The sequence below is a fragment of the Synchiropus splendidus genome, chromosome 13, assembly GCF_027744825.2.
Source record: "Synchiropus splendidus isolate RoL2022-P1 chromosome 13, RoL_Sspl_1.0, whole genome shotgun sequence".
NCBI lineage: Eukaryota > Metazoa > Chordata > Actinopteri > Syngnathiformes > Callionymidae > Synchiropus > Synchiropus splendidus.
In genome coordinates this window covers 3,708,128-3,730,395 of record NC_071346.1, presented here as the reverse complement: position 1 = coordinate 3,730,395, position 22,268 = coordinate 3,708,128, and the positions used below count along the sequence as shown (strand labels likewise).

The following is a 22,268-nucleotide window of genomic DNA, read 5'->3' as shown; positions in this document are numbered from 1 at the left end:
TTGGCACAAATCTTCCTGAAAATATCCTCACGCAGCAAAACACCACTGCTATTCAGATTATTATGATTATTAGATGCCCCAGTTTTGTGCCTCTTTTTATGCAACCCACTCTCATTATCTCCTGCAGTCCAGCTACGTCTGTGACAAGTTCAGACTGAAGTCTGAAGGACCAAGTCATATTGGAAGTCAGAACTGAAACACCAAGTGAGTGAGGAGGACGTGCCATCCTGCCGGGAGAGAGAGATCCTCCTGAGCCGTCTGATGTTACCACCACACAGATTTGGTCAAAGGTCTCAATGAAGCTCCAAGAAAATCTCAACTAGAAGATCTGATGACGTTGCCGTCGACAGATCGGTCAGCAAGATGACTCAACAGTCAACATGTGATCTCTGGACTTTGCTTATGTGGCTGCTTGAGTCTTCACTTTTTTCTGCTGCATGCGAAGGCTCACTTCCTGTGCTGCCCGTCTGCCCAGTGAAGTCATGAACTTCGGCTCTTGAATGTTTAACAGCTGTTGATAAAAAATAAGTTGACGCAAAAGATTCTCAGCTTAAAGAGTGATTAAGGAAGAGCTTTTATGATCATTATTTTATCATCATCAACACAAGCTTCTCAGGTTCCTAGTTCAGTCAGAGAGGACGCTTCCATGATAAACTGCTGCTGAGTCTCTGGATTCAAACTTATCCTTCTAGCTAGCGTCTAGTAACACATCGATGACATGCTATTGAGCTGTGACATCCAGTTACACTCGTCTGTGTGATGCACTTTGACAACAACTTTTCCTTGCAGGAGCCTCAGTAAACTCTTACCTAGTCTTCTAATCTAATCTTCTCCCCGTCACTAGAGTTTCTTTAATTCTGGATGGTCAACATATTTATCAACGGTCTTTATTTCTTTTCTACTTTTATTGCAGATATTATTTTCTTTTACATTCCACAGCTTTTCGTCATGATGGTGGAGCATCAGTTTTCCACCCTCATCTCTTTTATTTTTCGTGTTTAATGTATTTTTTGCTTGAATTTATCATGGGGAACAAACATATATATAACATATATATATATTTTTTAATTACATTTCTTGGTGAAAGTATTTTTATTTTATAACTTTTTTCTTTCCACCGCCGTGTTATCCTGCTGTGACGTAAGCTTTTTGATACCATTGCACGACGCGTCCTACGTAGCTCCGAGCTCACGTCCATATTGAGTGAACATAACCAGCGTGACCATCCTTCATTATAGGAATTCATTTGACACCAGAATCCTGCATCGATGCGCAATCCAACTGCTCCGTGTCTGATCAAACGTGACAAATCACCTGTGTGACTCCAGTCATGACTAAAATTCAACAGCCTCCTGGAGTCCAAGGCAAATTCTGCAGGTGATCGAAAAATCATTTCCCACTCGATCGGTCAGAGCCAGACTGCGGCCTCATTATTCCTAATTACAGTTGGACCCAATGACCTCTCGAGCTTCAGTCGTCAGAGCTGCTGCCCCCTGCTGTTGGGCTCCAGTCAGCCGTAAACGCCAGAGGCGCTGGAGTACGACAGGCATGAACGGCCATTTACAACCTGGCTTCAGCTCCACAAACCCAGCTCCTGCCGGGAGAACATCCTGCTCCAGTCCACCACATGGAATCTTATCAGGAGGACTCATAAATGCAGAGTTTATTAGCAACCTTTGGAGAGCGAGACGCTAATCATGACGCTCATCATGACAATGAGTAATGAGAGGAAGACATCGGTGAGAGATGGGTGGAGTCATGATGCCTTTAGAGGAGGTGACGGTATCTGCTTCAAATAATTAGTTCTCAGTCGACCTTTGTGTTTTCATTAAAGGACGATCACATTTTGACTGTGGCATTTGTCAAAACTGTTTTTGAGGATGTTATTTTATAGGCTTATTTTGACTTCAGTTCAGTGAAAAACATACCGGTGAAGTCAAATGAAAAAGAAAAACATTGATTGTAGCAATCCTTTTTCTATTAGGTAAAAAAACAAACTCAGAAACAGAATAATTACTTGTAAACAATGCAGAAATTGACCAAAAATTGAGCAAGTGAGCAAAACAAAAAATGTAAAGAGAAAAAAGAAGGACAAAAAAACAACACAAAATAAGTGGAGAACATCAGATAAATAACAATAACCAAGTGAAGGTAAAACAAAACAAAAAAAAAAATCTAAAAAACGACCAATTATAGAGTATTTAAAAAAAGTCGACTCAGCAGTGACAGACACTGGCGTCTATCGCCGCCTCCTCAGCCCCACGAGCGCCTGACTGCAACTTTGTAAGGCAACAACTTCTCACTAGTGATCAAGCCACGCTGAGAGATAACAAGATTCCCAATAAGCCTATCTCCTCACTGGACAAGATTGAGTCATACGTGTTATCTGTCCCTGCCCCGCGAGGATTTGGAAGCCTCGCTGCCACACCACACACGTGCGGAGGGCGACTGACCTCGGCTGACCAGCAACAGACTTCTGAGGAGGCCACTGATCTCTTCTGGCCCGACTCAGTTAGAAGTGTTTTCTCCCTTCAAACTGATCTAATGATCGTATTGTTTGACATATTCTTGTTTTTATGTTGAATAAACAAGTGATCTGAGTGAATACTTGCTTCAGTCGCTAATATTCGAAGGTTGTTCTTCTCCTTGAGACGTTCACACTTCAACCTTTGCATGTCTTATCACGACATTCTGATAATGAAACCATTTATAGACCTATTTTCCTGAGCCGCGTCTCGCTCCCACACAGTCCATCTCCTATCACGTCTGTCCGCGCTGCCAGTATCAGCGTCTCCTTCCTTTTCTCCGGCGAAATAGCAGCAATAATGATCTGAAGGTGAACTGCTGGCCGCATTGACTGGAATTCCCTAGACGGATGGTCAGATAGGTTCATCATTGCGAGCGTTTCCACTCACTATGAACAAGATAAATCTAATTCAGAAGCACCAGACGAGTGACGAAACACTGACAAGAGGTTCTGGACTTTTGGATTCAGATGAGGAAGCAGCCGGTCTCTATCTGAAAATGGAGGATGTCATTCAGTCAGATCTGCTATTGGATTCAGGCAGGACCACCTCTGAGTCTGTAGCTGTTCAGAGCAAAAAGAGCTGAGCCAGAAGGCAAAGCTTTGCACCGTTTCTCACCCACGATAGTAACAAACCAGGTTAAAATTGGAAGCTAGGTTGTGCTAGCCATCTGGTTATTGAAGTGGTTCCAATGACACTGCAGCTAAACAGCAATGGAAGAAAAAGCTAAATGGATCTGGTCTCAAAGTTACATGCAAATAAATCAGGTAGAGTGGGAATCTGGGAATTCCCTGCAGCTTGATTCTAATTACAGCCTCTATTTCAGTGGTCCGAGAACCAGCTGAGGTCTGCCCCGAGTCTGGTCAGCTGGGGTTTTAAATACATGACCCAGTGTCACAGCGAGGAGATCAGACTTCACGATAGCTATGGTGACGCTCAGCCACTCTGGGTTTACAGCTAAAGCTGCTGCTGGAATTTTAAAGCTTCAACCTTCAGAGACAATACTGGAAAGATTTGTTGAGCTAATATTCACAAGTTCAGCTCAACATTGAATCAGAGGCTTAGCAGCTTAGATGACCTGGTAGGTCTGTCAATCAACAGAGACCTGGAGTAGAGCTTCACTTTTACATGTAATAATACGGCGAATGTACGGCATGAAATGAACTGAGAAGAAAGTGGTTGAAAAGGAGTGTGGAACTGCCCGTCTGGACAAGTCAAAGAAATGACTCATGGATTTATCGTGTGCAGAAATAGTCTGTTTCTGCTTTGCCGCCAGTTAAATGGAAACACTGATCCTGCTTTTCTGATTCTCTGGAACTTTAAAAAGGAACTTTTATTCGTCCCGACGGAAAAGATAATCAGAGCATGACTGGAAATGTGTGTTATTTTAATCTAAACTGTCCCTTTGCATTGCGAAAACACCCACTCAGGACCTCACTTGAATAGAATTTTACTTATGAGGAAGTTTAAGAACTAAAGTCTGAGCTCAGCAAATGGTTCCGGCGAGATATGGGGAACCTGCAGACCACAAAAAAAATACCAAAGTCTCACAGACTTTGGTCAGACTTATCTCTCAGGCTGGGCACGTTCACCTTCCTCAGCATCATCATAAAAGACAAGTTGCTGAGCTGTGTGCAGATTCCAGGAGCAACAGAGGAGTTTTTCTTCTGCACAACAAAGTTGGATTCATTCATAATACAACTCTATTTTGGGGGGGAGCCCTGCTGAGGGGACTTCCCATTGTGCGGCATCTGCCAACATTGTACACAGTGTATGAAAGAAAAACGATTTTGTTGGATACATTTCATTAAATGGTGGTGCGCTCTAATCTTTCACCTTTGACCTGCTGTCAACTGTAGTGTCGGGTAATTACCCACCGCGCGTGTCATGGTTGACGCAACAAAAAGCGTCAATAAGCGCGTTTGTTTTCAGTGAAAAGGTCACTCACCATGTCCAAGTCAACAGGAAGCAGCAGGGTCACCGGTGGGTCAAACGATCCCGAGTTTGAAACACAAAACACATGGCAATGAATAAACGTCTTTAAAACGCTTATAGTAACTTTAATAATGACAGGTTTTGAGGAATAACGCAATCGAAAAGACACCGAAAGCTCAGATACGTGAACAGCATGCACCTGAAGACGCTCTTCCTGTCTCCCGCGGGGATCAGTGGAAGAAAACAGAGCCGGTTTCGGTGCCACACCGCAGGACCGGGAATCCCGACGTCGTGCTGGGTCGACTGGAAAGGACCAGACACCTGTCAGAGTCCAGAAACCTCCCCCGGAGACGAGTCACGCTGACCCCGCCTCTGCCGCCTCCAGAACCGGCCCCCGCGGTGTTTGAAAACAGGCACGCCCACAACACCGTCTCCGTGGTGCTGCTGACTCCTGCAGGCGACTTTGAGGATTCATCTGCTGTGACGGCTTTAAACCGCTAGATGGGAGTGTTGCGCTACATTTCAGCTTTCATTTTTCACTGCATGTTTTCGATATAGAACGCAAAAACAGCGTTTACACACCGTGCGTACAGTAAACAATGATCCAAAAAACATCCAAAGATCCTTCATGTTTGCGAGGTTAGTGGGATTGTTGTGGTCGAAACTGCGTTTTCAAGCTTGCTGGGTGGTTAAACAATATTCTGAATAAAGCTGTCGGTGTGACACGTTTCGTACCTCGTCCATCAACTTAATTCTAATGTCTGTCATCATTGCTAAATCCGGCGCAGTCTCTTCCCTCACATTTTCCTTTGAGAACTAAATTAAAACCACGTTGTTTGCCTGCTAACTGGACGAGGCAGCTGCAAGAAAGGACCTGACGATTGTGGCCCTGCATGGCCCCGGGGCCATACTTTGAACATCCCTGACTGGAGTATTTACTAGGTGCTGTCTGTCTCCAACAGAAAATGAGGGAAGCGCTGCCAAACACGTCGTTGAATTCAGTCATTAATTAGCATGCAAATCATGACTCAAGGCTAATGTTACAGTAAAGTTGTTTGTTTTCCATCTTTGCTGATGATCTGGCGTCACATATCCGAACACTGGCTGCTGATTTTAGCGAGCTAATGACTCGCAATGCCACGAGTCGGCACACTTAATCACACGTTCATCAAATGTGGGACCGTCGTGCGCTGAGCTTCACAGCCTGAGCTGCTCCAGACCTCCAGACCAGGGACCCAAACCTGATGGCAGGAACCGCAGGTGAGCTGAGCACTCGCTGGGAAGAAGTGCGGAGACAAAGGAGGAGGAGGGGGGAGGGGGGCGGCGTCTGTCAAGGTCAAAGACCCAGAGTGAAGGATGGCAAACATCCTCAGTCAAAGACGGGAGTCTCTTTATCACTCATCGCTTCTCCTTATGGCTGTTTCCTCCTCATCATAATCCTCCATTTCAATCCAACATACATAATCATTATAATCCAGCAGCTGTTGAGTCCCTGCTTTGAGACGGAGAGGCGGCAATTCATCCATTATCGTCCGCTTATTTCCTTAATGGCGGGATGGAGGCTCGGCCAGGCAGCTGAGAGGGAGGCGGAGGACACCCTGGAAAGGTCACCTGTCACAGGACACATACACTGCGAGTATGGACTGTGGGAGGAAACCAGAGTGCCTAGAGGAATCTGACAGGGAGAGTAAACAAACGCCTCGATAAAAGCAACTCGCTCCAAGGGTTGCCTCAAGCTGGACTCTGTCCCGCAACCTGTGAGGCTGCAGCGCGAACCGACCAGTTTGAAGTCAAAATGCTGACTAGACAGAAGCGCTGAACTCAGATATCTTCACTACTGGAGATGATCAAGGCCACAACTGCCCAAATATTGGTCCTTTTCGCCCATGAAATCACATTTATATATCCTATATATCCTACATTATATGTTTTACTCATATAATCTGTATAGAAATTACTTTTCCATTTTATTATATAAAAATTGTAAGCACTTACTCACGTCATTTTGACTAATAAATGTTTTCATATAAACCAAATAATAATGTATTTTATTCTTTATTATTGACTAATAAAAATACCAGTAGCATGACTGCTACTGCTAAAATAAAGCAATACGAAGAAGTTGAAATTATAGCAGGAGATATTTCGAGCACAAATCAACAGAATCATTGTAACAAACAAGCCTGCTTTGAAGTGAACAGAAATCAATGCGTTGCTGACAGTGCAACATCAACACCATGTGGGCGGCGCCTGCAGCATTTGCAGTTTTAATTTGGAATCTGCAAAACATAAGCTGATCCCCTGTAGCCAAAACCACAACAATGGCAGAGAAACTGGCGAAACTAAACAGTTATGAACACGAGGACCCAGTAAGGGCCCCGTCCGAACACTCCAACACACAAACATACTTTTGTTATCAATTATTTTATTGGTTTCTTAATGCAAGTAAAACTATTTGGAGCAAACTACTTTGCATTCAACGCATGTCATCTAACATCACACAAGAACATCGAGCAGACCCACCGTCGGTGTCACGGGTGCTTTAGTCCGACCAAGTGTCTTATGAACAAGTGTGCAGGTAAGAGAAGAGCTTCAAGGTCCCGATCCCAAACCAGACGTCCTACCTGAGATTCAGTTCACCTCACGGATCCACACCACGACGCAGACCTTCCTGTGGCGCCTGTCGATGCTACGGTACGACAGGTTGTACGGTAGAGTTCAGTTTTGGCGACTTGACCAGCTACAGTTTTTGCCCTACTGTTGTACAAAAAACGGTTTCTCCGTTCGGGACTTTACAAATCTTACTAAAACGTACCGCAAGTCTTTAGTATTGCTCTTGCTACATTGAAAAAATATAAAACCTTGTGTGGGGTTTACACTGAGAGGACTCGCTCGTGAGGGTTCATTGCTATGAGTCTTCACTGGAGAAGAAGACGTTTACAGGCTCGTCTGCAAAAAACACCAGAGGTCTAAGACTCCGTGGAGGCGCTGGCTGAGACCAGCTCCTCTTCACCCTGAGCGGCGTCTCCAGCGTCCGCCTCCACCGAAGGATCCCCGGGCTCAGTCCCCACCAAAGACGTGTCAGTGTCGGGGGCCTCGAAGGACTCGCCCCCCAGGTCTGTCAGTTTGATGTAGCCCTTGCTGTTGGAGCGCTCCAGGCGAGGGCAGCTGAAGCGCCGGCCTCGGTCGCCCTGGCGACACACAGACACCGACAGGCTGCAGCGGCGTGCCGGCCTGGGCTGCTCCGTCAGGGAGTTGAGCGACAGCCGAGATCCCATCACCCTGGCAACAGGTGATGGAGGGAACAGCTGGGTCCACTGGGGCTGGCTCTGCTCCTGCTGTTCCCTCTGCTGGTCGTCTGCCTCCACGTCCTCACTGCTCCGATGAAGAGGAGGAGAATCAGACTCCGCCGCCTCTGTCTCCTCAGGGTCCGCTTGGTCGATGTCTCCGCAGCGGCCCGGCCCTTCCTGGTCGGTGGCAGCGGTCTCCGTGGCGTCCTCTGCCTCCACTTTCTCCGACTCCTCCACCTCACAGTTGTTCAGCTTGATGACAGGGAGGGTGAAGGCATTGACAGAGGAGGTCACGATGGAGGTGGTCTCCCACTGGCGAGGCTGCGGCGCCTGCTCGCCGCTGTTGCTGTAGTCCTTGTATATGCTGTAGACCGTGTCTGTGAAGGTCTGGACATCTCTGGACCAGCTCCGTGTCCGTCCCGCCAAAGAGGGACGTCGAAAAACCTCGTCTGCGCCCGACTCGCCCGGGAAGCTGAGTCCGGTGGAGGGCCAGGAGCTGCGGGTGAGCAGCCCGCTCGCCGGGAAGGAGCCCGACGGAACCTCCGCACTCCGCGACTGCGTGTAGTTCACCATGCCGTTCAGAGGCGCGTGCTCCTTGGACCGGACGCTGTGCAGGTCGATGACCGTGGAGTAGATGTCCCGCAGGTTGATGATCTTGGTTTTCTTGTCTCTGTTCTCATGAAGCACGGCGTTGGCACAGATGAAAAGAAAAATGCCGATCCCCATCACCAGCGGCCCGAAGACCTTGAGATTGTCTGAGTACAGGTAGTTGTCCAGAAAGTCACAGAGGAAGCCACAGTTGGGGGAGGGGAAGCTGCTGTTGGCATGGCTGTGGTTGAGCGACCCGGTGTGGTTGGACACGTCACCGGTGATGTTGGGGGCTAGGGGTGTGCTTTTGGAGTAACCCATCCTGCCACCGAAGAAGCCTCCGGCTCTGCGGCGGTCCTGGTACTGCTGCTGGCTCTGGCTGGGCCAGTAGCCCAGCACCGCCATGGAAATCCCCACCATGAGCACCACCACCCCGACGGCGGCCACCAAGCCGGCCGGGGAGCACAGGTTGAGCTTGCCCTTCACCACCACCACGTCGTTCTTCTTCTTCTTCTTGGATTTCCGCTTGCGCTTGTTTTCCGCTCGGTTCTTGGAGCGAAGGGAATCCTGGCGCCTGTTCATGCGCAGCAGGCCGCCGGTGGCGATCATGGCGGCGACTGGACAGCAGGCTCGTCACTCAACCTGCCGGGGGATGAGAGGCGGAGACGTTAGCGTCATGGCGCACGTGTGGCAGACAGAAGGCTCCAGAGGAGCCTGCAGCTGGAGCAAATGCGTTCATTTCCAGAGCAGATTAAACATGTTATCCCGACTGAACATACCAGGAATCCTGGATTAACAAACGCCGTCCCATCACAAGCCGAGGAGAGCGCTCCTTCTTCATCCTATTGGATTTATTATTCTCTTCTATTGTTTCAGATTCATAATTCGAGTCAATACACCGACCGTCAACAATGTGAAAAGAGCCACGTCAGCGTTTTTTATCAAACCTCGTTGTTTGCTTCAGTCTCATTCCCACTGTGGTACGTACCTTAATAATAAAACAGCAACCGTCAGCCAAAACATTCAACACATCGGGACAAGAGCTGCTGCAGAAACCTCCAGATCAAAATATCATTCGGTTGTTTGCACAGAAGACTGCTGTATTATTTATCTTGTGCCACAAAGAGGCCGGAATCTTTGCTGTATCCCAAGCACAAGATAAAAACATTGCAAGCATTGTGGGAAAATCGGACAAAAATTACTGATTATAAACAAAAGTAATATAATAATTGATTAAAAATGGAAGATTTTTGTTGGATAAAATAAAATGTAAAAAAGGAAAATAAAGAAAAATAATAACAAAAAAATAATAGGGAAATTAAAAAAATGATAATAAAATGACATTTTTGTATTTATTTAATTGAAAATTGCTCATAAAACTATAAAAAACAGGGTTCCACAACAATATATCCCTTTAAATCAAGTCATGATACATAACACAGGAGTTGTTTATGAGAAACAGCTGATCGAAGTAGGATATCACAAACACTCTCTCACGAGCTTGACCTCATTTCTGCTGGTGAAACACACTCAAGCCTCCGGAAGAGTCACGCTGCAGTTGAATCCGTCTTATTAAGATTCAGGAAACAAAGACTCAAACAAGACTGCGTTTTTCAAAAGACTGCTGCTTGTTTCCTGGCAGTAGAACGTGTGTGTGTGTGTGTGTTCCAGCACAGGACTTGCTGCGTCTGCTACAGAGAACAGTGTACAGTGAGTCCTCACACCACTGAGAAGAGCGGAGGATCGGCAGAACGCTTGAGTCAGAGCTTTTGATTTGATTTCTGTAACTGCATTTACTGCTTCCTGGCTTGGAAAAGAAACTGTGAGTTATTATTATCAATATGACTGGTGTCAGAGTACAGAACATTTAAAAACGTCTGTCTGCTCATGGTGTCAGGAGTAGGATGGCCGAACTATTTAGATGAGATGCCGAACTACAAAAGTATTCTCATCTTTCCAGAGCAGGACCGTCAATGTTTAGCCATCTAGAGTCGTGAATGATTAAACCCCATGAAAAAAACAGAGTGTCAGGCCCAGGATACCAGTCTTCATCTCACAACAATAGCGGCATGTTTACAGTCAATGTGCGAGTCAAATCCAAGTCTCGGATGTCAAGTCTCTATTATATTTATTTAATTTTATTTGCTTTGTGAGTACACTATTTTCTTCTTAAATGTATTTTTTTTAAATATAATTTTTAATTAAATTTGCTTTGTTGTGAAATGTCAAACTGTTTGACATTGAAGACACAACAATTACTGTGGTACTGAAAACCAATAACTGTGGTTTTCATTTTTAAAATTCAAATCATTCCTTCAATGGCCTCGAGGCTGCAGTATATCCCAGCTAGTTGGGGTATGTGTCATCAATCAACCTTGCGTTTTTTGGACTGTGGGAGGAAACCCGAGTGCCTGGAGAATGCAAGCAAGGGGCGAACAGACAAACAGGAAGTACCAGCACCAACCTCTACTATAACAACTTGTTCTTGAGTAATGGGAAAATAATGTCCCAACTGAAAGAGACAGGAGCTGATCCTCATCCCTCCTGCTGCTGGCGCTCCTCACACACTGGACTCCTACTAGAACAAGATGGATGACTGGGCACTGTGAAATGAATGTCTTGGCCAGAATCCACAGCAGAGACAAGTCTTTGTCTGCTGCCCTCCACGTGACTTTTAAAAACTCCTCACTCACACAGAGCTCAAGGCAGCAAGGCGACAGGATGATGCACCGATCTGTGTCTTCAGCCACTCTTATCTCCAGCGTTGGAACTATCTAACACCAACACATGCCGCCAGAGGAAATCCAGGCAACATTGGTGGGAATTAAACCTCCCACTCGGAGTCTAAAGCTGCACCACTACCCTGCTGCGACGCCGCAACAAAACATCGAGAATAGAACACACATCAAGTGGAGACGCTCTGTTACATCAGGTTCTTAGTCAACAGTGAGCGCAGCTCTGCCCAAACCTTTGTTTTATTGTGGAGTTACGCTGTAAACCTGAATAAAGATCGCAAAACAGAGATTTGATCTACCGCTGTGCTCACTACTGAACGTCTTTTCTGTGGTTTAAACAAGTCAAAGAGGCACGATCCATGATCAGATAAAGACCAGAGAAAAGGTGATCGTAGGGGTTTTAACTGCGTAAAACTAGTCCATAGTTACATGGTTTTATTGTGAGCTTTTGTGGGTTCTTCTTTAAGAGTCTGGAAAACAATAAAAACATAGATTTATTGACAAGAATCTAGTACGTTCCTTCTCATCCATGATGGAAGCTCTGGTTAGTGACGATGCTCCTCGGAATTTCAGAGGTATATTTGGGCAAAATGAATTAGATAGACACTCAGGTTTCCTCCCACAATTCTAAAAGTTCACTGACCACTCAGACAACGAATGAATGAATGACTGAAGGAACCCCACACAGGAGCATCACCCACGATTACAAAGCTCTGATCCAGGAATCTTAGTTCAACCATCTGTGTTCAGCAGAACCATCAGGTTGGCTCCTCTTCAAGAATCCCACAGAAGAATGTGGCCTGCGGTCGCAGCTTCTGCAGCTGAAAAAGTCCAGGTAGAGTCTGTTTAAACACAACCCTGCTGCTGATTAGTCACCAGACTCACAAAACCAACAGCTCTACTGGATCCATACGGTGATGTAAGCCAAACACAGACAAATATAGTCGCGGGGCGAGAACAAGGAGTGCGATCCATCTATATTCAGCGGCGGCGATGGAAGCGTAATGCGAGCGGACAGCAGGCCAGCAGGCATGTTCTCCCCACCTTCTGTGCTCTCCCACCAACTCCTCCGTCTCCCACCGAATCAACCTCAACGCCGCCCTGCGCAGACATGACAGCTTTCTCTTTCCCTGGCGGTTCGACACCGTCAGCGGTCCAGAGGGCGAGGGAAGCAGCCGCATTTATATTCATTACGGACGTGAACTGAGGAGCTGCAGCCACACAGGCCATTCATAATTGGATCACGTTGATGAATAAGACTCCACCGGTACCGCCTGGATTGGGCTTCTCGACGGGCCCTTCACTTGACAGAGAGTGTACAACTTAGCCTCATGAATAACTTAGCGGAGCAACTGTTTTTACAGAGAAGTGGAAGCCCAAATGGAACAGCAGAAACAGAAACACAAGAATTTATCCTCTGATATGTTTCAGTTTTAAATTCATTGATTTTTATCCATTTCATTCCGCCCATTCCTGCGGTCGAAGGGGATTGGTTTGCTCCTCACACGGAGGAGTTCAGATCTGAGTCTCTCCTGGTGGAGTGAGGAGCTTCTGCTACTAAGGAAAAAGTCCATCTGAAATCTGCCACTAATAAACCAGATGTTGCAGTGCAGTCAAATAAGACGGAAGTGGAAGTAACTTATTCGTGGTATATGCTGTTTACCATCTCTCCAAAGCAAAGGTGGGCAATTGAATTTCCTACGGGGCCAGGTTATATATTGTGACAGTTGAGAGGGGCCGTCAAACCCAAAGAAAGGAGGGTAAGAGAAAATTGAAAATAAAAATCAAGTGATGACATCATGTGTAATTATGAAATTACACTTTAAAAAGGCACGGAACATATTGGTTTGTTGTGTTTTATTTAATGTAAACCACATTCCATTTAAAGATTCTCGCTGTGTCTCATAGGTTTCAAAATCTACTTTCAATTCTGATGTATTTTATGGGACAAGAAATACTCCTAAAATACTCAATGGACAAGACAAACAATGAAAAAACAAATAAACCAACAAGAAAGTTATGTTTCAGTTGCATCATAATAAACAAAAAACAATGCACAAGACAAAAATGTGACAAAAAACAACGTTTTATAGTTTTACTCTGACTCCAGGAGGGCCACATAAATACAGTCTAAGGGCCGTATTTGGCCCCCGGGCCGCACTTTGTCCAGGTAGGCTCCAAACCGACTTCCTAGCTCAAACCAGCACCAAGGATCAAACCAAGGCCACATGAAACAGCCTCTTTTCCATGTGCCTGTTTGTCCCTGCCAGAGTGTTTGAGGAAAATCACCTGAGACTAGAACAGAGTGAAAAAACCTTCCAATCAAATCACCCCCTCCTGAACTGGGATGTAATTACCAAACATTATTGCTCTGCGTTTATTTATATATATATATTTGTCTTATGTTTTCCTGCAGCTGAAATATCACAGAATGCAATGACTTCAATCGAACAACAGGGGGCGGCAGTATTGCGGCGGTCCGCTAACACACACTGTAGGTGAGTGAAGAAGAGCAGAAACGTAAAAAACTGCATGAACCACAACAAGGTTGAACTGCTGAACAGATGTTAGAGAATTGAAATCTCCAGGGTTTTAAAGTGAGTCCAGTCACTGTCTTCATGAGGATGGCTCCTTGCCTCCAGGAAGACAAAACTGGAAAGCTCCAATTCACCTTCACCCTCGGATGTCCCCCAGTCATTGTTGCTGAGTCCAGCTAAAGTGGAAAAAGGCGGGTATTTGGTCTGCATTTGGAAGACATGGAGAGCTTCCTCCATATGGGTGTCAATGGGAAACCTGTTTTACTATTTGGAAGCCCAAACAGTGGTGAAGCTCTGGTCACGTACATACACCAGGATAAACAGCGACTAGGAGCCAGAGGAGTTGTGTGAGAGGATTTGGGCTGGAGATGAGACGTGCGCAATAGCTGCAGCTGTCAAGAGGCGCGATGACGAGGACCAGGACCAGAACTTCCTCCGGGTTAGGAGTATGGTCCTGCGTAAATCAGAGTGGACAGGCGTCAGGCTGGGAGCGTCACCAGCCTGGTCCAGAGGTAATGAAGCCAGCATCTGTCCTGGTTTTACAAGTCCATAAAGTGACAACACAAACCCCAAACATGACAAAGCGCTTTAAAACGGCTGCCTTCCCCAAAGTCTTCCCGCTAACTGCACTTTAACTGCAAACTCAGTGGGCAGCAGTATTTCAGAGGTAACACCAAGGGGCTTATAACAGTAAGCAGCGACGGAGTTTCAGACAAGTGGCTCGATACTGGAGAAAGCAAGCCGAGCCCGGGACACGAGGCTCTCCATCACTCCCTCCTTATGAAGCCGCTGCGACAGTCTACTAACAAAGACATTACGTCGATATTTATAGCAGACCGCGCAGCGTTTGGCCCAAAATTTGTATTTCACAGAGCAATTATGGTGAGACGGATGGCATTAACCTTTAGAGAGACCGACCCATTCAACACAGTCCACCATCAAGCAGCGATGTGATGCTTCAGACAAGTGCAGCTGGAGAAATGTCAGGGGTTCGAGGCCCATCAATCCCGCTCGGCTAATTGCGGACTTCATGGAAGTCTGAAACAGTCTGGGCGTCGCAGACAAAAGTTCACACTGTGACTCTTTTTTCAGTCAGGCACACTCATAGAATTCAAAACTATATAGATATTGTTCTGACTGGCTGAAAACATTCACTCAGACTGAAGTTAATGGCGGCAGGAAAAGAGGAATGCTAAGGCTAACGCTAATGCTAAAAGAGAAGTAGACAGAAGACGTGCTATTCATAGTTCTTAAAAAGCAACGTTTAAGATACATGCAAAAAGGCAGTCTGTATATTTTACAGAAGAACTATTTGCCAAAACATTATGACCACCAGCACAGCCGTGAATAGCCTCCATTTTGCTGTCAGCGCTATAACTGTCAGGTGAGACCTTTGGATGTAAACTTTGTCCTGTGTTTCACTCAACAACCTTCAGTTGGACCTTCATACTAAAATATAACTTTCCTTTGTTGGATATTTGCTGTAACTTCTCTCATGCTTGTGGCCAGGAAACACATTGGGAAAGAATAGTTATAGATGTAACCATTGTAATTAGGTTTGCATTGCTGAGCTAGTAATTCACCGCCATTAAACCAGCAGCAGCTCAGGTAAACAAGTCACTGTAATGGCTGAAAATTCTACTTCTATTGATGTGGAATACAAGGAGGGATGGAAAGAAAAACAGCAGCGGTGGGAACTGACCCTTGTTGAGTGTGAAGTTGATGATTCTCTTCCATGTTCCATGAATATTTTTGCGTCAATGTGGGGAAGAAAAATACATTATGATGATCCATTTTGTGATTTTCCACAAAGCTTTAAGCACTGAAAGCACAATGACCGAAGAACTACAGTGAGCATATTGAAAACTTCCCCGACAGTTTGACAAATCCACTAAACTTTTTTTTCTCAGGAAGTTAAGAACATCTTATCAAGCCCTCCAGCTGGATTTTGGGGGTGAGAAATATCACACAATTTAGAGGAAAAGGTTTGATAGAATTGCTGCCACCTCCGTGTCTTGCTCGAGGGCTTTGTTTGAGATGTGCGCTCACATCCATGGTGATCTGGCATGTAGGACTTCAGATAACAAGGCCACATGGACCCAGCTGCTGCTGCGGAGCTTCCCCACAAGGACGGCGGAAAAGTAACAGTGTTTTTTTTCTTCGCAAAAACAAAATCTATATGACACGTTACAACAACACAAAATGGGGAAAAATATTCACCAGGAAAGACTGTATTAAGATGCCAAAAATGTATATATTTAAACCTGCTTTACCATTTTTTCAAATAAAATGACCATATATTGTCTGTGGTCCAGTAAAATGAGAATATAACAGCAACCAGACATGGCTCCGGCCAAAACAGCTGAATATGATCGATACCTGTCTGGTCTATAAGAAGACACTTTACTGGAAATAAATCAAGTCTATTTGTGGCCAAGGTGACAGAGTCAAGAGGAACATAACAGAGATCCTTTCAGCTCGTGGGAGGCAGCAGAGGTGAAGCCTTCACAACATCATTATCATGAATTGATGATCCACACTGTAGCTGCAGTGATGTCCAAGTTCTTGTTCGTATTGAAGCCCTTTCTCTTCATATCAACTGCTTTCATCCAAGGGTCAGCGCTGGCCAGTAACACTGGGGTGAAATCCAAACCCTTTCTTAACTCTCAACCTCAGTCCTCAAAGAAATGTGAAGGATTGTATCAGTTCTAAGGAAAGGAGCGAGAACGTAGGAACGTATTCGCTGTCACCTTCCTTACGACTGAAGAGGACCCAGACTAGCCGACAGGGATGCGCCGAATATATATGCTTGCATCATATTTTGAGACGTACAGTGCAAAAAAAGCAACATTCTGCTTCAGTGCTGACGATTCACCCAAGCCGATTGGTGGCGCGTGACGCAGTCACTCAATGAAACACAGTGTAGCGCAGCTTCGCTTCAAATCAATGTAAGAGAACTGAACTGTTACGGGACGTAGAACAAGCAGTGTGTTTCAGCACAACAGCGCAGACTCCACCTCTCGCTGTCTGGTCAGCTGGTGCCCGAACAGTGGAAATTCCTCTTTGTTTGATCATTTCTTTGTTGTTCATGTTGTCAAGTATGGCGACGCTTTTGCGCAGCGCTGCCCCCCACAGTCTGAGGATGTATCTGCAGTTAAGAGGTGTCCCATTTCTAAGGCACAAAATCTTCCTTAACCCACGTTGTTTTAAGATTAAGGACTAAGGTTGAGGAAGGAGTTGGGCTTCACCCCTGCTCTGCAGCCCGAGCAACTCACTCAACTCATTCACTGGAGATCACTGAGCTCTGGATCAGTTTAATCCAGAACTCAGTCGACTCCAGGAGTTGACCTGGATTATTCCATTTGTAAGACAAGCACGTCGTAAAACACAAGGTTGTTCTTTGAAACTGCAGGACCAACTCTCCGTTTTTCGTTCACTTTAACTGTGATCCTGGCCTACAGCCATATGCAGAGGGGCTGAGCTGAATTTGCTGCGGTGCTTTTTTAAATTGACCCCAACTGTGATCCGGCCGCCAACCCCTGGGCCAGAGCTCGGACGCTTGCCAGCACACGGAGAGGTTAAGCGTCAGGACCACACATCTGTCGGAGTCTCTGCTGTTGCTGCAGCTTTTTATAGATTCTCTCACTCGTGTGACTGAGAATGTGATCGGTTCTGTCAGTCCACAGCTTCAACATCATCCCTCACTTCAGCACGACAATCGAGCATCGGCAGAAAAGTTTATTCACACATCGCTAAAGATTTCAGAGTCGCCGCTCCACTTCGGAGTCCTAGTTCTGGAGGGTCTTTTTTTTCGAAGGGACCAGCCCAAAAACAAGCAGCTTGTGGCTGAGTGATAGTTGGAATCTGCTTGAGATAGATGAGATCGACAGACTCTTGTCTGGTCCTCACTGCCATACCAAGGAAGCACTGCAGTAGCAAGAGTTCGCCTCACAGATGAAGCCATCGAGGCCTAGAACACAGGAGGCTACTGTAAATCTGGAACTTGATTTTTAGATTCAAAGCGAATGTGAGACATTAAGGAGTCATTTATCAAGTATTAAACATGACTCCATGCTTAGTTGGAATAAAAGCAATATCACGTGTTGCTGAAGTCACAAAAACAAAAGCGCCTCTTTAGCTCAGTCAAACATGCTGCCTGTTATATTCTGAGGAAAGTGCCTTTGCTGGCGACCTTCTCTTGATTAAGCTGTGGCTCAGCTCTCTCACAGGTTCTGCTGCCAGTGAAGCACGGCTCTGTGTGTCTGAGGTACAGTATATGACATAGCTATGAGCCGGTGCATTTGTTTTGGCGGCGACGTGCTTGGTCTTAGCTTGGCAATGCTTGCACACTGTCAGTGTCGTCCAGGTAGGTGTCTCCAGGCCTTCAATAAAACCAGAAATGATGATATTGTCTGGCCTTTCACTAAGACTGACCCTCTCCACCATCTTTGTTTTGGTACTTTCGTGCATTCAGAATGCAGATTCTTTACATTTTTAAAGAAAGTTGGACATAAAATGACTCTGAATTGTGGCAAATGATACATATTTTAGTCACACCACTGTAGATATGGTATGTATACTAGAGTGCAGGTATAGTATAGTATAGTATAGTATAGTATAGTATAGTGTAGTACATTACACTATCGTATCATATTGTATCATATTGTATCGCATTCTACAGTATTGTACAGCATAGTACCTATCGTATCGTATCGTATCGTATCGTATCGTATTGTATCGTATCGTATAATTCCGTATCGTATCGTGCCATGGTGTATGGTATTGTGTAGTGTAGAATAACACTGTGTAATGTAGTATAGCATAATGTGAACGCTAAAACAGTGTATCGTAAACTAATGTTGTGTACAAGAACATTTGGATTGTACAGCTCCATCCAAAAACATTATGACAAATAAACAAATTGAAATGGCATGATACAGCTCATCTGTAGTAATATGGTGGACTGCAATGGAGCATAGAGTAAAGGTGTAGAAAGGAAATTGTATTGCGTAGTCAGGACAGAGAATGTTGAGCAATAATATTGACAGCTGTGTACTATATGCCATTAGAATCCACTTGAAGATCGTAGATAAAAGTAAAGTCTGTACATGACAATATAATAAGAAAGTCGATAAGACTGACAATATGATGATGCAGCACAGCAGGGACTGGAGAAAAACATGTCGACCGAGGAGACCAGAGTGGTGACCACTTGAGTGTGGCATCTGTTGATGTGTGTCTCACAGAATAAGGAAAAGCAATGACGCTTCATGAAAATCCAGTCTTAGAACCTTCATCCCAGGAACGGCGGTAGGAACCTGGGTCCAGCCCGTCCCTCTCTCCGGCCCTGGCTCACGAGCGTCCAAACAAACGTGGAATTAAGCCTCGTTATGTAAAAGCGGAGACACATTCTGCTCCTACATCTGTGCGAGCAGCCGTCACATGCGATCACGAGGCTCGGAGATAAAGTTAAAGCGCTCCACGCTGCAGGAAGTGCAGCCCAGTTCCGTCCAGCGCGTTCGGCTGGAGTGACTTTTCCTCCACATCACACAACCTGTCAGCACTTGAACGCCTCCCGGGCGAGGGCAAGTCACCCTGCGTGAAAACTGATGCGCGTGGGCGGATGTTAGAGAAGGGCACCGCGCGGTGGGTGTGGGCAAACCCTGTCTCTGTCTGTGGTGCTGAAAAGAGGCTGCCAAGCTTGAACAACACGTAAAGAGATGCTCGTCTGGCAGGATGGAGGCGATGAGGAGGAAGGAGAGGGATCTGTTCGCGCCCACTCTGTGCTTCGTGTGCGCTCATTTTCACGCAATGTTGCGTGAGTAATCGGCTGTTGACACTACGGCGCATCTGCTTCCCTTCTGTTGGTTAAATCTGAGGAGCGTATGAAACTGTCCAGATCCTCGGCCGCGCAAAAAAAGGTGCACACACAGACACACGACTGACACATCCTCCCGCTCCCCCCTGGCCTGACGAACAAGCTCCTGTCACTGTCAAGACTGCGATCTAAAGCAAATTAAACAGCAATAAAAAGTTGAACCGCCTCGCCTGCGCGGCTCGCCAGCTGGAACCAAGCGACCGTTTCCTCCGATTCACCTGTGACACGTCCGAACTGGTCATCCACAAATGCGTCGAGGAGACAATGAGACCAGTCTGGCGCGACGACGAACATTTCGGGAGGAAGAAAGGAGCGTTTCTTACCAGAAATAGAGTCGTGGACGCGGAGCATCGCTGGAAAGGCGCACTCCTCCGTCACCACTGCTGCTCGTGGTGCGCCACTTTGGTGCCAAAAAGCTGGAGGAAGCGGAGAGTGGTTTCCAGTTGGACGCGCAGGGGCGGGCCAGCCGCAGTTCTCTCGCTGGAGATTATTGGGCAGCGGGAGAAGCGAGGGCTGCTCAGCACATTTATCATCCTGGAGATTCTACTACGAGCATGTCGCCCCGTTTTTTCTACCCCCCCGGCTCCCCCTCCACGCGGAACGATCCTTAAATGAATAACACGAAGACAGACTTCAGAGTTTGCGCACTCTGCCCGCTGAGGTCCGGCCGCCAACATCGTCACTTTTATTGTCGTCTTTATGGCTCCATGATGTGGATTTAACGCGGCAGTTAGGTTTGCGAGCTCATGATAGTGAATATGATTGATCGAAGTGTCGCGACATCCTCCGTGACCCGTGCCTTTCTTATCATCATTGTGGCTGAAGCTACATTAATCACGCTCTTCACTGCGTCTTTTTCACCAGAATTTTCCCACTTATTTCCCGCAAATGTCTTTTGAAACAGTGACTTTATCTGACGGTGAAAAGTACTGATACAGCTACACCCCAATGTCAGCCGCTAACATAATAGCATTGCAGTAATTTTGTCTTTTGTTCTGTGCCAATAAAAACCATGTGTCCTGGATATGTTGAACAATAAGCCACATCCAGTACCGATCCATTTGCCAAATCCAACACGGATGTCGGTCAGATCTGGTTCGGTGTAGCAAAATTCAGATATCTGGGTTGGACCTAATGGTTTCAGACATTCAGAACACCTAGCTATACTTCCCCTTCCTTGTAAAATGGCACAATTTATAATGTGCATGTGCCTGCATCATCACTTTGATAGTCACCTTCATGGCACATATAAAAACTGGCATGTTCCGAGACGACAACCCCCGTATCCCAGTGTGAAGTACTGTACTATTTCTCAAATGTCCGACAAATTAACTGATGATACACAACGCTGTTTACATGGACTCCAATTTGCACATCACACCTGGAATTAAAATAGTAATTCGTTCAAACACCTAGCTTTACTTCTTCTTCCTTGTAAAAATGTCACTGTTTACTTACAAAGCTATAGAAGGTCACTCCAGTTATTTGCTTTGCGACTGTCGCTTGACTCTAGTTGCCGTGGTTACCTTACCAGTGTGTTGGCTTTTTGTTTGTGTAATATAATAGTAATATAATAGAGCCAATCACAAAACGCCAGGAAGAGTTTCAACCCTCCCAACAGAAAGTGATTTCACCCAGCTTTTCGAAGCTTCAGTGGTTGGAGGAAGGTAACTACAAGTGGCACAAAGGCTGGTGCAGTTCAATGGTGCGATACAGATACGTTGGATTTGGTGCAACGGGAACCGGTAACCAATGAGTCATGGAAACCAGTAGAGTTGAGGTTACAAGTTGTGGAGTCTTGAGACTGTTACTACGGTGCGGACGAGTCACAGAATGAAGGTCTATCAAGTAGATGTTGGTCAGGGCTTCTTCATGAAGTTCTCCTCTAAACCATCCAGCAGCCTCTTGACCTTCACCTACGGTCTGCAGAAGTCTGCTGGTCGAGGCCCTCCCCTGTGTCTCCCTGTAGTTTGGGGGTGTGGTGAACTCCGATGCTGGTGACTGCAGGTGGTTCTGCTGCTGGTGAAGACACCTTTGAAGCCAGGAAATGTTCTGGTCTAAGCACTTTGAATATTCTTGATCCACCAATCCCTGGTAAGATGGTTTCAGTATCACTGCGCGAGCTGCCTGGGTCCTCCGTTAAATATGTTTGTTTACCGCATGAATCACAGGCCTCTGGGGACAGTTTGCTCGCCGTACAGAAGAGCGGATTTTAAAATTCACGACACGAACTTCCCTGTTCTTCCCCGTCCTTGCCCTTGGCTCCGGTTGGCGTAATTACTAGCATCCATGTTCTGCAAAATGAAATATGACAGAGTCCAGATGTGTTTGTGGGATGCGAGCGAGGAGATAGAAGAAGAGAACACAAGAAGAAGGAGGTTGGCGCGAGGGGAAGGGGGGGGGGGGCGTGATGAATAACCGTGCTTTGTGCTGATGCTCCAGAGAGTTGACTGCAATTTTATGACCCAGAAAAGTGTTTATGGCATAATTAAGACGGAGGAAGCTTCTCCTGCGTCGCCGTGGCTGTAAACAGGGCTGTAATCCAGGGCAGCCTCTGATCCAGGATGTGGCGCCGCAGCTCTGGAGGTCACAAGCTGCTTTCACTATAGATTTAAGCCTCTGTCCTGGAAGATCCACCACAGATGAGCGCCGGCGGTGGGATGAGGGCTTATCGTGTCTCAGAGCCGCGGGAATGAAGCGGAGAAACCATGATCCCACCGTGAGCTCCGACTTAAACACTGCAGTCTGAACACCACGGGGGCGAAATGAACCGCTGGAAA

At 46.1% G+C, this 22,268-nt stretch overlaps 2 protein-coding genes across 2 annotated transcripts in view; both read right to left on the bottom strand.

Annotated features, from left to right (window-relative positions):
• The window catches only part of epb41l3b (erythrocyte membrane protein band 4.1-like 3b), a 30,653-nt gene extending 25,834 nt beyond the window's left edge, over nt 1-4,819 (bottom strand). The window contains exon 1 of the mRNA XM_053882568.1: nt 4,660-4,819. The gene's annotated coding sequence lies outside the window, so the exon portion shown is untranslated. The remainder of the gene's footprint in view (nt 1-4,659) is intronic.
• A 2,056-nt stretch (nt 4,820-6,875) lies between these two features.
• LOC128770122 (transmembrane protein 200C) lies at nt 6,876-20,029 on the bottom strand. Its single transcript, XM_053884407.1, has 2 exons — nt 19,812-20,029; nt 6,876-8,980 (listed from the first exon to the last, which is right to left on the bottom strand). The coding sequence occupies exon 2, from the start codon at nt 8,945-8,947 to the stop codon at nt 7,430-7,432; it is 1,518 nt and encodes a 505-aa protein (XP_053740382.1). The 5' UTR covers nt 8,948-8,980; nt 19,812-20,029; the 3' UTR covers nt 6,876-7,429.
• Nucleotides 20,030-22,268: the final 2,239 nt, after the last annotated feature.

Bases quoted from the DNA above. Each gene is read 5' to 3' on its own strand.
- LOC128770122 (XM_053884407.1), bottom strand. From the start codon at position 8,947: ATGATCGCCACCGGCGGCCTGCTGCGCATGAACAGGCGCCAGGATTCC.